Genomic DNA, 16,788 nt, shown 5'->3' on the forward strand with positions numbered 1-16,788 from the left:
AGCGCGCAGGCGCAGTGCGGCCTCGTCGCGCCGCTGCAGCCACCGCCGCCGCCGCCGCCGCCGCCGCCGCCGCCGCTGCGGCCGACGCCCGCGCTGCACCACGGGCCCGAGACAGACTGGGCCGGGAAGAGCCGGAGACTGAGGAGGAGGCGGAGGCGGCGGCGGAGGCGGGGCGACTCCGGTGACCGGGAGCGCCGCAGACTGGCAGCTGCGGCGACTCCCCCCTTTGTGTCTGGTCTGCCCGGAGCCGCTGGAAGTGCTTCCCGGAGGGGCGCGGGGTGTCTCGCCGCCTTGCTGCCCACCCCCTCCCCAGCCACCTACATCCGCCCTCCCGCCGCCCCCCACCCTCGGCCCGCGACGCCCGAGCTCCGCCCGGAGCCTAGAGCTGCGGGAAAGCTAGGAGGCGGCGGCGGCGGCGGCGGCGGCGGCGGCGGCTTCCTCGGGAGGGGGGGGTTGTGATTCGCTCAGAGGAGCCATTGACGGGAGAAGACAAGGCTTTCACAGTGGAATTTACCTCAGGCAAGATGGAGCGGCAGCAATAAAAAAGAGAAAGAGAGGAGCGCACCCGGGAGGGCTAGAAAGGGCAGCCTCCCGGCACCTCCCCTCCGCCCGCTGTCTCGGGGAGCTCGGGGCCCAGCCTGAGGACCCCTCCCCTCCCCCGCTTCCCACCGCCCCTCAGCCCTCCCGCCGGGACCTGCCGGACCCTCGTAGGATTGTTCCGCGAAGGCGTGAAGGCCGTGGGTTTGTCCATGGAGGCCAGAACCTTTTTCGATCCAGTCGAGGAAGAGGATTTGCTTTGCTCGAAATCGGAGTAAGGGAAGCACCGAAGCGAAACTTAAAAGGAATCTTGCTCTGCCGGAGCACAGGCGATGCGCCTCGGGCCGCCGGGCGCCGCCGCCGCCCGCCCGGTTTCGCCCTTCCCGGCAGTCGGGAACTTGTGCTGATCCTCGGCGCCCCTCGAATCCCCGCTCCCCACCCCTCGGCACCCTGGATATGTTTTCTCCCAGACCTGGATATTTTTTTGATATCGTGAAACTACGAGGGAAATAACTGCGGGGCTTTCTTCTTGTCTCCCTGCTTCTCCCCACAGACATGCCTTCACTTTGGGGGGCCGAGGCACCCTGTCCTGGGCGAATGAACACCCGCAGCCGCAAGGGAGAGAAATGAAGGAAATTTCGGCAGCGGAATGAAAGCTCTGCAGCTCGGTCCTCTCATCTGCCATTTGTCCTTTCAAACTGCATTGTAATACGGGCCGGATAAGTCCGACGAGAGCGAGGACTAGCCTCCCGGCCGCGTTTCTCCGCCCTCGTTCACTTTCCGTATTTCTTTTCTCTGCTCTCCTGCTTCTTGGCTGGCCCAGGGATGACTTCGTCGCTGCGGCGGCCCCGGCGGGTGCCCTCGCTGCTGTGGACCGTCCTGCTGGTCAGCGCTGCGGCCGGTGAGTAGCCCCGGGTGGCGCGTCCGGGCCACTTCTCCTGTGGTTGGCGGGGGAGGGAGCCTGCAGAGGCCGAGGCCTGCGCTCGCCCGTCGCGACGCGGCCGCCGATCGCCCGGTACCTGCGCGCCTTACCCGGTCCTTCCAGGGAGCTAACCTTTCACGTTGACGTGTAGTTTCGAATCCCCGCACCTCGTATTCCCCACCACCTCACCCCACCCGCGCCAGGGCGGGGGGGTGGTAAAGACACATTGGGTGTGGTATCTTAACATTTTTAGCTGTGAGGTAATGCAAGGATTAAAAATAACATTTTAATCACCAGTGAACACTGTCTATTATGAGATCTTTGGAAACAGACCTATAGATTTTTTTTCTAATATAAAGAAGCGGATTTGGCTTACAGTAAAAAGAACATCAACTGTAGAACGTATACTTGAACCTTATTTTTAGATGTAGATCACTCTTTGAGAATCCATGTTACTTTCATTATTCCAAAATGTTCCCGAATGAATTGAATAAATAAATGTTGAGGAAGGCAGAACTGTGAGATGCTTAGTATGCTGTATAATATTGTTAATTGTTATTATCGTTAGTATTATTTTGTTCCGAAGTATGTTAGTAATAATATTTTAATCTTTTCAATCTGGACAGTCGTATTTTATATGCTTTTGGAATTACTGCTGGGCTTAGAAGTATTTTTGGTAGCTTTTCACTTAGTCATCTGGCATCTATTGACTTTCCTGTCATTGAGACAACTTTGACCTCACATCAGACTTCTAGGAGATTTGAGTCCTGAAAGTTCTTTTGACATTTTACTGAAGCTTAAAGGGAAATGGTAGTCATCCTTTCCTTAGAATATTTTGATTTTAGTTCTCAGACACCTTAGGAAAAAACCTCGTTTCATTTGCAGTTGCTTTTCAAGCAGTCTTTTGGTGATTTGCTTTTAGAAATTTTGGGGAGTGAATCATACATATAATTCTTAAATTTGGTTTAGGATGGCCAAATATATTATACATCGAAAAATGAATAAAGGGCAACATAACACCTTTCCAGTTATTTTTTCTTCATAAGTGTAATATTCACTTTCAGTAAATTTTTCATTGCAATGTTAGACACGGACAGTGTTTATTTCCATTTAAAAAGTCTGCATTGGGAAGATACTGAAACAGTTTTTGAACTTTCTTTTGTGCTTTAGATATTGTTGATTAATGTCTATTATGTTTGTGATAGTTGTGTTAACATAATTTGAACTTCTGAATTGAATGTATTTTGACACTGATATTTTAATATTCTTAATCATCACAATTCATTTTGGGGTAAAAGTGAATGATTTTTCTCTGGAGTTCTTTATATTCTGTTAGCTATCTAAGTTCTCTAGTAGTAAGCCATGTGGTCCCTGTAAAATATGAAGAGAGTAAAAGGCGTTAAGTTCAAGCAGTCATTCTAAGAGGAGAAATCTCAGAGCTTAGACTTGTTAGTGTTCTTTGTTATTCTTGACCTTTTTAGAGCATAGATTCTCATTTATTGTTGACAGGCTTATCATTTTGTGATCAGAACTAATAAAATAAGAGAAAGAACAATTGACTTAAAAATAAACTTGATATCTATTTGGTAAATAAAATATTAGAATAATGGCCCTTAAAAGGGATGGATTAAAGTAATCACTGTTTAAAAGTGATTTTAGCCATCTTTTTCTTTACTGTTACATAGCACCAGATGCCAAAATTTGTGAAATTGGATTTCAGAGCTGTAACAATAATAATAATAGTATTTATTGAGTGCTTGCTCTGCGCCAGCAACTGTCCTAATAGCTTTACATGTATTTTCTCATTTGATTCTCATGACAGTTCTTTACTCCAGGTTCAGTTATGTTCCTTTTATAGAGTGAGTGAAGTATAGAGAATTTAAATAACTCACCACACAGTCAGTAAATTGTGGCGCTAGAATTACAGTCTGTTCCCTTACCTATCACATTAATGATGACAACAACTTCTCACTCTAATTGGGAACATGAGAGAGTTAGTGTCTTCACCAGATTAGCCTTTGAAAAGAAGCAAGGACCCTTGACAGGATCTTGGTACAGCACTGGTTGAGCAAATATCATGGTTCTAAATGTGTAAGACGTTGCCTAATATTGGAGTGGCTAGAGCAGTTTCATTAAGTGCAAGGTGGCTAGAGAGGGCTTGTGTGAATTTGGGTTATATAGATACAGTGATGTAACTAGACATGTGCAAATGGTACAGCTGAACAGGAAAATAATACTGGGAGACTGATATCACATCTCTCTATGGGGTCGTGGATAATCCTCTATATCTTTTGAGTCCCTCTTTCTCACTTACTCTATTTAGTTCTTGGATTCCTTAATTCTAAGAACAGTTAGTATGCAAAAATTAGAATTTATAAAAAATATGTGCTTGTTTGGTTTATAAATGATTTCTTTTTTTTCCTTTTTTTTTTTATGGTCTGGAACAGGGGCATGAAGCTGAACTTGTTCTTTTTTTTTTTTTTTTTTTTTAAATATTTATTTATTTATTTAGGCTGCGCCGTGTCTTAGTTGCAGCACGTGAGATCTTCATGTGGCATGCGGGATCTAGTTCCCAGACCAGGCATCGAACCTGGGCCCCCTGCATTGGGAGCAGGGAGTCTTACCCACTGGACCACCAGGGAAGTCCCATGAATTCTTAATTTTAATAAAAGGATACAATATAATGTAATACTTATTTAAAGGTCAGCTTCTGTTTAAAAAAAATTTTTTTTGAAAAGAAAAAGTTGCCAAGCTTTTTATTTAGGTTGTAGTGGTTACAGATAACATATCTAATCCTATATCCTGCCCCACCATATGCTGCCCAATGAGCAGACTTAGCTACTCTTTTCCCTCCAGTCTTAGTTCTTGTGTTCATCCTTCTTGTCCTTCTTTGCCTGGGAGGCCAGGGAGCCCGTGGTATTTCGAATGGTCTCATTGGGATCCCTACCTGGAAGCTTCTCCAGGACACTGAAGGAATTCAGCGTGTCCTGCATCATGTCATAAACGTTTTTCTCCTTGGCTGGCTCACATGTGTCCATGGCTCAGTTGTCACCCATGTCAGCTGATTCTACCTAGTCAATGTCAGTTGATTCTTCCTGCATTTGAAATAATTCACTTGACTGGATTTCAGTTTTACATACATCTCTTCAGGAACACACACATTGTCTACAAAAGCTATCGTGGCATGTGGGTTGCTGTAGTGGTGGTATTGGTATTAGTGTGTGTGTGAAATGTGGGGAGAGATGTTTGTTCTAGCTTTCCTTCATTAAAGGCCAACTTTCTTTAACAGTGAAGGAGAAGTTGAATATTGGTCTCTGGTGGGTAAATTCTAGCTATAAAAGGTACAGAGTGAAGTCAGTTTAAATCAGTTAATTTTATAACTGGCCATATCACTTTTTTTTTTAACTGAAGTATAGTTGATTTACAATGTTGTGTTAGTTTTTGTTGTACAGCAAAGTGATTCAGTTATACATATATGCATTCTTTTTCATATTCTTTTCCATTATGGTTTATTACAGAATATTGAATATAGTTCCTGTGCTATACAGTAGGACCTTGTTGTTTATCTATTTTATATATAGTAATTTGTGTTTGCTAATCCCAAACTCCTAATTTATCCCTCCCCCACTGCCTTTCCTCTTTGGTAACCATAATTTTTCTATGAGTCTGTTTCTGTTTTGTAACAAAGTTCATTTGCATCCTATTTCATATTACACGTGTAAGTGTTATCATATATTTGTCTTTCTTTTTCTGACTTACTTCAGTTAGTATGATAACCTCTAGGTCTATCCAAATTGCTGCAAGTGGTGTTATTTCATTCTTTTTTTAAAAATAAATTTATTTATTTATTTTTGGCTGCGTTGGGTCTTTGTTGCTGCGTGTGGGTTTTCTCTCTAGCTGCGGCGAGCGGGGGTGGGGGGGCTACTCGTTGCGGTGTGCGGGCTTCTCATTGCAGTGGCTTCTCTTTGTTGCAGAGCACAGGCTCTAGATGCATGGGCTTCAGTAGTTGTGGCATGTGGGCTCAGTAGTTGTGGCTCGCAGGTTCTAGAGCACAGGCTCAGTAGTTGTGGTGCACGGGCTTAGTTGCTCCACGGCATGTGGGATCTTCCTGGACCAGGGTTCAAACCCGTGTCCTCTGCATTGGCAGGTGGATCTTAACCACTGCGCCACCAGGGAAGTCCCCTCAAATAAATTCTCTTTAAAGAAATTCTTTGTAAGGAACTGGTAGATGTAAGGTACAAGTTTTCTACTATGGCGTGCCTTTAAGAGTCTGTATGATATGCCAAGTTACATAGCAATAAGATGTTAGGGGAATTATTACCAGAAGAGCTAATGTAAGAGTTTACATACATACCTAGAGTCCCAGTGTCCAACACTGTCCATCAACCTTGCCTTGAGCATATTAAGTAACACTTAAACTTCATTACACATATTATCAAGCTATAATACAAAATTTGTGTAATCATTCTCACCTTAAAAGTGTTGACTGTGGACTTGATTTAAGAATTATGGAACATGATAAAGTATTGTGCCAGAGGTATTGGCCATAATAGTTTTAGATGGAGCTGGATGTTTGGGGGAATAGAAGGATCATATGCACACATATCTCTTTCTGGCAATTCCTCATCTGTATCTGGAAGGCTAGATGCAGATGGCATTGAGAAATTTCAATTTGTTAATGCCAGAAGGTCTTCTCGTTTATCTTTCAAGACAGTTTTCCCTTAAAAATTTCAGTGTCAAAAATATACTTAATAATATACCTTCATTCTGTCCCAGCAATTTAAGTGCAAAATAGCGTGATTTAGAGCAAAACATGACTGAACAAAGGACATAGTGTGTCATTTACATATATGTATATATGTGTATGTATCCAATAATCCAAACCCCTAGTTCTTTCATTTAAATGAGGAAATAGTTGACTTTTCCCAACATTATTGATCTTTCTTCAGTCTTTGCCTTTGTAGACAAGAATAGTCTATGAACCAAGCTATATAATTGTAATAGACACTCTAGGCCAACCTTTTAGGGAAAGCTTTGTTTTTGTATTTTTGTTTTTCTTTGAAAAGTAAAGAGAAAATACTGTTAATCCCATAACTCCAACACTGTGTTTTATTTTGGTGTATTTACTTCTAACTTTTAAATAAAGGTATGTATATTTCTGTGTTGGTGTGATTGTATAATTTATTAATTATATTTCAGACTGTTTTTTGGGCCATGCCATGTGGCATGTGGGGTCTTAGTTCCCCAACCAGGGATCGAATCCGTGCCCCCTGCATTGGGAGTATGGAGTCTTAACCATTGGACCACCAGGGAAGTCTCTACATTTCAAACTTTTAAACATGGAATAATATGTCACAAACAGTAACTGTGTAATATTCCATTGAGTGTATTTGTTAGTATTTACTTGATTCCTGTTAGGAGATGTTTAGCTTGTCTTGGTTTTCTTCTCTTGATAAAGAGTACCATATTGAATATTTTGTGCATATGTCCTTCTTGTGTTTTGGTTTATTTCTGTATTCTCATCTTGATCTATCAGCAGCATGACTCAGTTTGATCATTTTTTTTCCTCCTTGAAACACTTCCTTCATTTGTGTTCTAAGATACCACACTCTTGGTTTTCCTTCTGCCTCTCTATCTCCTTTGATAGTTCTTCCTTAGGTCCCTCACCTCTAAATGGTGTGTTGTCCCAGGACTCAGTCCTTGGTCCTTTTCTCTGTCTACACTTACTCCTTTGGTGATCTTATCCAGTTTCATGGCTTTAAAAATAACATCTAGAGGCTGAAAAGTTTCAAATTTATTTCCATCCTAAACTTCTTTCCTTGAATGAAATAAAGTTGCGTGTAGCCAGCTGAGTATTCTGCATCTCTACTTAGATGTCTGATAGTCATCACAAACTTAGCGTATCCAAAACTGAACTCCTGAGCTTCTTCTGTAGGCCTGTTCCTCCTGTAGTCTTACCCAACTCAGCAAATGGCAGTTCTGTCATTCTAGTTGTTGAGGCCCAAAATTGAATATATCCTGTCTCTTCATTTTTTTTTCTACACTCACATCCAGTCTGATAGAAAAAATTCTTGACTCTACCTTCAAAATATATCTAGTCTGACTGCTTGCTTACACCTCCACTGCTACCATGTTAATCTAAAAGCCATCTTCTCTCACTTGTAGCTTTTCAGTAACTTTTGTTTTCTCTAACACTTTTGCTTTATTACATTAACTTTTCAGTATAGTATCCTTAGTCACCCTTCTCAGACTTAAGTCAGATCATCACTTTTTTCTGTTTAAAACTCTCTGATGCCTCTCCATGTCACTCAGAATCACAATCAGAATCTCAGAAACTCACTCAGTCACAAATCATTTAAAATATCCTACACAATCTGGCCCCTACTACTTGTGGCTGTATCTGCTGACCTCTGTCTTGTTCAACTTTTATTTGCTTTTAACTTTACAAAGAAGTAAAAATTCAGAAAATCAAATGTTTTAAAAGAGGTTAGGTTTAAGATACTTTATATATAATTTGATAGTGGCTACAGTTAGTGAGTAAATCTGTATTGGGGGAGTAAGGGAGGAGACATGAATATTTCTTAAGCCTTTACTATATCCACTGAATGCCTTACGTATTTACTGTGTTATCTCATTATCCTCCAAATAGACTGATCACTACTATTATTTTTTCCTTATTTTACAGATGAGTAAATGAAGTCTATTATACCTTCAAAGCAAAGCATTAATGTAATATATATAGTGTTAGCCTGCACGTATAAAATACTTGGAATACTTCAAGCATCTGAAAATCTGGCATTTTAATCATTCAGGAATAATTGCCTAGACTGAACTACTTCTTAGTTATGATTTCTTATTTTGCTATAAATGACAGCAGATTATTTTCAGTTTTGGTTTGGAGTATAGCATTCAAATGTTGGTGGATAGTAAAAATTTTCATAGAAGATTCAAAGCTTAAGTTTTGGAAAGGAACACCAGTTAGATCAGAAGAGAGATGATGACATATTTAGTGGAGGATAAATTTTGTGTTTCCATCTGTTGTTAGTGATTAGAACCCCTAGGGGCCAGTCTAGTGTGAAGAGTAACTTTTTATATTTAGTTACTACCCAAAGGGCCATATCATGGTGACAAGAAAGGCAAGATTAAGAACAGTCAAATAATGTCAGAAAATGAATTTATTCATGTTACTTATGGAAACAGAGTTTTTTTTGTGGGAGATAACTTTTCTGGGATATTTAATTATTTTTTCCTTTTGCTAAACCAGTGTGTTAGCTTGATGAAATGTTATCAAGAATGTTAAACTAAATTTACTTTAGCCTTTATCACCAACTTTTTCCATTTATCCAGCACTTCTCTAGGAATCATTATTTTGTCAATTTACTTAGGTTTATGAGAAATTGTTTTGTTTTTTTTTGCGGTTCACAGGGCTTTCACTGCTGTGTGTGGCCTCTCCCGTTGCAGAGCACAGGCTCCGGACGTGCAGGCTCAGCGGCCATGGCTCACGGGCCTAGCCGCTCCGCGGCATGTGGGATCTTCCCGGACCGGGGCACAAACCCATGTCCCCTGCATCGGCAGGCGGACTCTCAACCACTGCGCCACCAGGGAAGCCCGAGAAATTCAGTTTTACTGATTCTTGCTAAGTCCTTTTAAGAGCAAGACAGTACTCTTGGATTTGTACTAAGTCAGATTTGTACACTAAGCGGCTAATAGGCTGCTACTACTTCTACTTCTACTACTAATAAGTAGTAGAAGTAGAAGACTCACTATTTAGTCTCATGGTCTCTCCCAACCTCTAGGAAATGTGATCTTTCCAAGTATCTACAAAAGGAATTTGGGAAACAGCACCAATAGTGACTGTAGGAAGTAGTAAGATAAACTTGTATTGACTTTGCTTTGTATTTTAAGACTTGTTTTTGCTTCTAGACTTTATTTCTTTACAAGAATCTTTGTTTTTTAGAATCCTAAAGTTGTAACACAGAATCATTAAAAAAATTTTTAGGTGACAATGAAGTATAGAAAATAAAAAGACCCATTCCCTCTTTACTTTTTCTATAATCCCATTCCCTAGATGTAACCATTGTTAGTAGTTTGGTGTTTAATCTTTCATACTTTCTTTTTGTATGTACTATAAATAAACATCTGGGTATAACTAGAGTTTTTTTTTTAGACAAAGGTAGAATCATTATGTACTATGTAATACACAGATTTTTGTGATTATTCATGCAGGATAGTTCTGGAAGTAAAATCATTAGTTGAAAGTTTGCACATTTTAAAATTTTGATATGAATTTTCAAATTTCCCCACAAAAGATTGTACTAGTTTTCATTTCCACCAGTAGTATATCAGAATTTCCATTTTCTTATACCTTTTCCAAATATTGTATAATATCAATGTTTTCAATTTTTGCCAAAGCAAAAGCATTGTATTTTGTTTCAGTTTGCAGTGCTTTAATTATTAGTGAAGCCAAGCTTCTTTTTGTATGCTTACTGGCCACTTGCATTTCTCTCAATTACCTGTTCAGGTATCAGATTAATTTTCCTAATGATTTGTTTCTTTTTTTTTTTTTTTTTTTTGCGGTACGCGGGCCTCTCACTGTTGTGGTCTCTCCCGTTGCGGAGCGCAGGCTCAGCGGCCATGGGTCACGGGCCTAGCCGTTCTGCAGTATGTGGGTGGGATCTTCCCAGACCGGGGCACGAACCTGTGTCCCCTGCATTGGCACGCGGACTCTCAACCACTGAGCCACCAGGGAAGTGCTATGATTTGTTTCTTTTCCTTATTGGTTTGAAGGTGATATTAATATAAAAAAAAGATTTTATGCAATTAGAATTGTTTATCTTTTCCTTTTTGACGTCTGGGTTTTGTGTTACCTTAGAAAAGCCTTTATTCTGTCTTACAGTAGATGAGTCTATATGTTTGGTTTTTTTTAACGTATAGATAATTTAAACCACCTGGAACTATTCTTTGTGTTGTACATATATTAACTCAATAATAATAAGAAGGTAGATTCTCTTATGTATTATCCCCATTTACAGATGAGGAGTTTTAGGCACAGAAAAATTAAGAAACTTGCCCATGGCAACATAGCTAATAAGTGATAGAGGGGGAATATAGACACAGGCAGCTCATGCTCTAAACTGCTGCACTCTACTGCTTCTTATATAGGCAAATTGTCTTTTAATCACTAAATTCCAAGTAGAGAAAGTGTCCTTTTTGGGTAGTGAAAAGCATCATTTAGGGGCAGTTAATTTGGAATATATAAAATGTACTTCTGCTAACTTGTCATAATAGATTTTTTGCTTTTTATGGTAAATAGGTGACTAATATCAATTGCTTAAAATGCCTGAGCATTGGGACCCAGACATTTTAGCTCTCATTTAGAGCCTTACCTATTATTTTAATTTAAAAGTTTCTAAGAACCCTGGTTGTTTGGGTTTCTAACTTATAAAAGTTGAGGGAGCATCAAATAAGTAAATAATATGACTAATATCAATGGCTTAAAATGCCTGAGCATTTATATTCATTTAATGTATTCAGAACAAGTTTGAGTTAGAACCTGTTCTTTGCAGCTGGTGTGTGGAAATACATAGCACTAAGTGAAATACTTTTGTCATCCTAATTTTCCATTCTAGTGGTCATATTTCATAGGAGTAGTACAGATGTAGGAAAGAATAGTGGTAGCGAAAGGTAAAGGGACAGAGTTGGGGGTAGTCTGAGGGAGAAGGGAGAAAAAGTAATTTACTTAATTTCCTCTTTTATTGTCTGTGTTCTCCACCCAAACCGCTGCAGCTTGGTCTGGCCTTATTGCCCTTGCCTTTTATCTCTGTATTGGTGTACGCTAGAAAGCAACATACCATTCTTTGTGTAAGCTCTTCTAGGTTTGTGAATTCAGACATTTTTAAACAGTAGCTTTGATACTGGAAAGTTTGAGAGCTATTACTTAAAGCAAAGAATTATATGTGAAAAGAAAACTCTGAACAATTAAATGACAATATCAGAAGGAAGTTAGTACAGTCAGAAGTACTAAAATTACTGTGGGTTGCATTTATCATCCTGTCACTTAAGTGAACTGAGTCCTGAAATCTTTTCAGCCCATTTTACTTATTTAGGTCACTTATTATAGAATTTGTTGTTTAAAAGATAACATCTAGCTAAGGTGTTTGGAGAGAGATTCCTGTGAGATTCAACTGAATCACGTCCTCAGTAATTATCTTGAGAATTGTGTTGGAGAAGAAGTGGACTTCTGTAGCTAATGAATATTTCATTATTGTTTAAAAGAACCTGTTGTATAAAAGATTTACCAAAAAAATGTGACATAAATAAAGTAATACTTAGGACCTCCCTGGTGGTCCAGTGGTTGGGACTCTGTGCTCCCACTGCAGGGGGCGCTGGTTCAAACCCTGTTTGGGAAACTAACATGCCACGAGGCACGGCCAAAAAGGAAAAAAAAAGTAATACTTAAATACGAAGAATTATAGTAGATGCTACTGAGAGTAGCAACGTAAAATAGCTATTGTTTAATAACCATATTGTCCCTCTTTATGAGTGCCAATTGTGTGTCAAGTACAATGCAGAGTGTTTTTAACATGTTTTTCTCTATCAAAATAGCTGAAAGGTAGATATTTTTCCTATTTTAGGATTAAGGAAGCAGATAAACAGAGATTAAGTGCTTTGTTTGATGGTATATACTCCTAATAATACCTTATTACTTTTTAAAAAATAAATAAATTTATTTATTTATTTATGGCTGCGTTGGGTCTTTGTTGCTGTGCGCGGTCTTTCTCTAGTTGTGGCGAGCGGGGGCTACCCTTCATTGTGGTGCACGAGCTTCTCATTGCGGTGGCTTCTCCCGTTGCAGAACACGGGCTCTAGGTGCACAGGCTTCAGTAGTTGTGGCTCGCGGGGTCTAGAGCAAAGTCTCAGTAGTTGCTCCGCGGCATATGGGATCTTCCTGGACCAGAGCCCGAACCCGTGTCCCCTGCATTGGCAGGCGGATTCCCAACCTCTGCGCCACCAGGGAAACCCACTTATTACTTATTGAGTTATTTACTGAATACCTCCTTATGGCAGGCATGCTAAGTTTTTAACTTTATTTCACAGAATCCTTATCCTTTATTTTATAGAATCCTTGTATCAGCTTTGCTGAAATAGATATTTTTTTCATAGATAAGGAAACAGTTGCACAGAGTTTAAATATATCACCCAAAGCCTTCCACTTAGAAAATGGCAGAACTGGAATTCAAGCCAAGGTTTTCATGATTTCTGAAAGTCTCTGCTCTTAACCATATTTCCTCTCAAGACTTTTTCATTTTTAAGAGAGAATTGATCACACTGAGCTGCCTTTCAACTTTGAAATTCTGTGGATTGTTCTCCGTAAAATAATAAAATTAGGATAGATTATCTTCACACTAGTTGTGTAATAAAAGGTATTCATTGAATATGAATACGCCAACTGTGTTAGGGTATGGAAGAAGTATGGATCACTGTCCCAGTATTGACAGACTTACCCTATTATAGGAGAAGAGCATAAATACAATGGTGTATGCTCAACTACTGGCTGGGTTAAAAAATCCAAATTTGAAGTAAGGTATACAGAATGCATATAGGCAGTAACAAGAAGGATAGTAATAATTTGGGCAGTGGATAAGTCATTGTGGCTGGAAAGGCATGGCATAGAGCTCACAATTCCTTTGTGGTTGGGCTAAGGGAATTCGTCTTATAAAGGAGGTGCTCTTTAGAAGAGCAGCCAGGTGGCCAAGGCACAGTGACCAAATGTATGGTAAACATAGGTGTGAGCCAACTGTAAGGAGCAGGGACAGAGGCTGAGAGGCCCAGTCAAGTGGGCTACACTGTACAAAAAACAGGAGGGGAAGATTCAGCAGCCTGAGTAGTCCTCTCTCATTCCTGTGGCCACTGAATTTTATATTTGGTTGACGGTCATCCTACTGAGCCCATGGTGGTGGGGTGGTGATGAAGGCTGAGGTTATTTGGGGCATATATATTCTGTCTTATTTAAGATTGGCTTAAGTGCTGTACTGAGCTCTGAAGACTTGAGATCTGGCTAATAATGGTTTATAATCCTTTGTGGGGAAAGTGTTGTGAGGGGAGTATAGATGATTAAGGAGGTAGCGATCAAAGTAGCAATCCAGAAGAGAGAGACACATGTAAGAGCTCACTGATACTGCTTAGGCTTGCATTTCCCAGCCACATTACTCCTACTACTTTCATTCTTTTAAAAAATTAATTAATTTTTGGCTGTGTTGGGTCATTGTTGCTGCGTGCGGGCTTCCTCTAGTTGCGGCAAGTGGGGGCTACCCTTCATTGTGGTGCGTGGGCTTCTCATTGCAGTGGCTCCTCTTGTTGCGGAGCACAGGCTCTAGGTGTGTGGGCTTCAGTAGTTGTGGCGCACAGGCTTAGTTGCTCCGTGGCATGTGGGATCTTCCTGGGCCAGGGCTCGAACCCGTGTCCCCTGCGTTGGCAGGCAGATTCTTAACCGCTGTGTCACCAGGGAAGCCCTACTTTCATTCTTGACAGTTGGAGTTTTTGGGGTGTCTAGCTACGTTTGCTTTGTTTGACGACGAAATTTAAATCAGGTAAGAGGAAACATTTAAAATGAAAAGCAAGTAGTAAAAGAAAGCAGAGGCTGTCATAAAGAGATATAGGAGGCTTCCCTGGTGGCACAGTGCTTGAGGGTCCGCCTCCCAGTGCAGGGGACACGGGTTTGAGCCCTGGTCTGGGAAGATCCCACATGCCACGGAGTAACTAAACCCGTGTGCCACAATTACTGAGCCTCCGCTCTAGAGCCCACGAGCCAGAACTACTGAAGCCCGTGTGCCTAGAGCCTGTGCTCCGCAACAAGAGAAGCCACCGCAATGAGAAGCCTGCGCACTGCAACGAAGAGTAGCCCACGCTCACTGCAACTAGAGAAAGCCCGTGTGCAGCAACGAAGACCCAGTGCAGCCAAAAATAAATAAAATAAATAAATTTATTTAAAAAAAAAAGAGATATAGGAAAAGAAGCCCCATTTTAACCCTTAGGTAATGTATTATATGATATATATTAAATGATTCATCAGAGGTATTGTATACTTGATTTTGTTTTGCTTTTTAATAGATTCAATATATTTCCTTGATAGGAGTGCCTTATAGTTTTCTTGAGCAAGAAAGTTTTATTGATACTTTAAATCTTTAGTATACTAAGGGTGGGAGTGTTAATGAGTAACATGTCCCCTAAAAAATACCATGTTTCACTAAACCTAAGAACATTTGATCTATAATTTTGTTTTAGCAGGTTACAGTAGTAAAGAGAAAATGATTCTCTGGTTTCAATGTTTTATGATGACATTTCTATAGAGAAAAGTATTGATAATTTAAATTCAAAATGCATATTGCATCTTTAGAGATTTTCTTTACATTGTTTTTGGGGAAATGATTCATTCATCTCTTTTATAATTACGTGTGAAAAAAACCTGGCTACTAAAATAAAAGGGCTATATGTGAATCAAATTATATGCTGTAATGCCTCTTATGTTGCCAAGTACACTTAACGAATGAGGCAGGGAGGCCATTTAGCCATCGAGGGAGGCAACTCAGCCTAGTGCTTTTCTATAGGGCAACTGTTAAAATAAGTTTAAAGACATCATAAGTTTAAGGAGAAGCCAAGTTTGTGACACTCCTGAAATGAGCCAAGATAAAATATTCACCTGCTGATTTTTGAATATTCTTATGGTTTTCTCATGTCTTCTGGCATTTGAACACTGTTTAGTAGTGTTGAAAGGAGATGTTGAACAAAATATGCAGGAGACCTTACATTCTGTAATCTAGCTTATACATGTTGTATTTATGAAGATTAGGTTAGGTTAAGAGAATATCATAGTATCTTGTAACCATGAACAAGGCATCTGGATTTCTGCCTCTAATGGCACTTGTTGAGAAGACAGATCATAAATAAGTAGTAAATACATAAATGCACAAGATAGAGATTATGATAAATGTCACGGGGTTAAGGTGTTAGAGGGTTAAGGTGGTCAGTGGAGCCTTCCTTACAAGGTGACATCTGAAGAATTAAAATGAGGCAGATTTGTGAATAATTGCAGGAAGAGGAACAGAAAGCACAAAGGCTGGAAGGTGGGAAAGAGCTTGGTATTTTACAGGATCAAAAAGGAGACTGGTGTGGCCTGTAGTAGGGAGATAGATGCATGACAAGGGGTTAGATAGGCAAGCAGGAGCCAAATCTTGCGGGGCCTTTTAGGCCATGGTAGAAAGATGAAGAGTTTAAATTTTAGTTTAGGAAAATGGGGAATGCTGTTGACAGATTTTAAACAGAGTAAATTCATTATCTAATTTTCATTTTTCGGTGGTGACTTTGGCTTGTATGTGGAGAAGGATTAGAGAGGAGCCAAGGAGAAATAGGAAGCCTGGTTAGGCATTTGTGGTAGTCAAGATGGACAAGGGAGGTGGCAGGTTGGATTTTTCTCCCTGGTACTGTCAAATAACATTTTGGTATCATTACACACCTCCTTCTGTGATATACTGTTTTTTAAATAGCAAGGACTATTTCTTGGGTTTAGAATGTACAGTTGAATTAGTTTTAAAAATCTGTTTCCTTCAAATGTTTATTTTAGAGATCTGTTATTTAATATTTTCAGTAAGCGCTACAAATATGTATTAGTATTATCTGTATTTTTCATTTATTGGAAAAAAATGTAAACATGGGAAGTATTTTGCCTCAAAATAATTCAAAGAATAGGGCTAGAGTCCATCTCCCTGGACTCCCTTTATGATGCAGAGAATACAGACTATAAGAATAATTCCTGGTCATACGGCCCTTGTAGATCAGGACTTTCCTGTTTGTCCTGTTCTTAAAAAGATTATTGCAATGTTTGAAGACTTGGGTCATATCTCATTTGTATTCTCATTTAAAGTACATGTAATCTTTCTTTTCCCACATAGGCACATATTCAGTATTTCACTTTGAGATTTTTGTTGTTTTTTGTTCATATTCTTCTTTCCCTCCCATTATCACAAGGAAGTGCTTATTCATATATCCCGAATAGTTTTTGGCCAGGGTAACTGTTTTTCATTCTTGGTTACTTTCAAATAATATTAGAGGCTGCTAGTTTTCATACTTGGACTCCAGAATAAAGTTGGCATGACTGCAGTCTCTAATGTCTCATCAATTTTTTCCTAAACTGACCTTAAATTATGAGCAATAACAGAGTTTGACCAATGATTTTTTTTTTTTTTTTGTAGTAGAGTGAAAACTCCATAAGGCAACATAATAATTGGGGGCGGAATTAGGGTAGAATTTAAATGGGATAAAGATTTTACAGC

At 39.9% G+C, this 16,788-nt stretch overlaps 1 protein-coding gene across 1 annotated transcript in view; it reads left to right on the forward strand.

The window, feature by feature from the left end:
- Window positions 1-1,243: 1,243 nt before the first annotated feature.
- BMPR2 (bone morphogenetic protein receptor type 2) overlaps window positions 1,244-16,788 on the forward strand; it is a 188,192-nt gene continuing 172,647 nt past the window's right edge. The window contains exon 1 of the mRNA XM_065880321.1: window positions 1,244-1,438. Coding sequence (XP_065736393.1) covers window positions 1,363-1,438 — 76 coding nt within the window. The 5' untranslated portion in view covers window positions 1,244-1,362. The remainder of the gene's footprint in view (window positions 1,439-16,788) is intronic.

This window comes from Phocoena phocoena, chromosome 7 (genome assembly GCF_963924675.1).
Source record: "Phocoena phocoena chromosome 7, mPhoPho1.1, whole genome shotgun sequence".
NCBI classification, from domain to species: domain Eukaryota; kingdom Metazoa; phylum Chordata; class Mammalia; order Artiodactyla; family Phocoenidae; genus Phocoena; species Phocoena phocoena.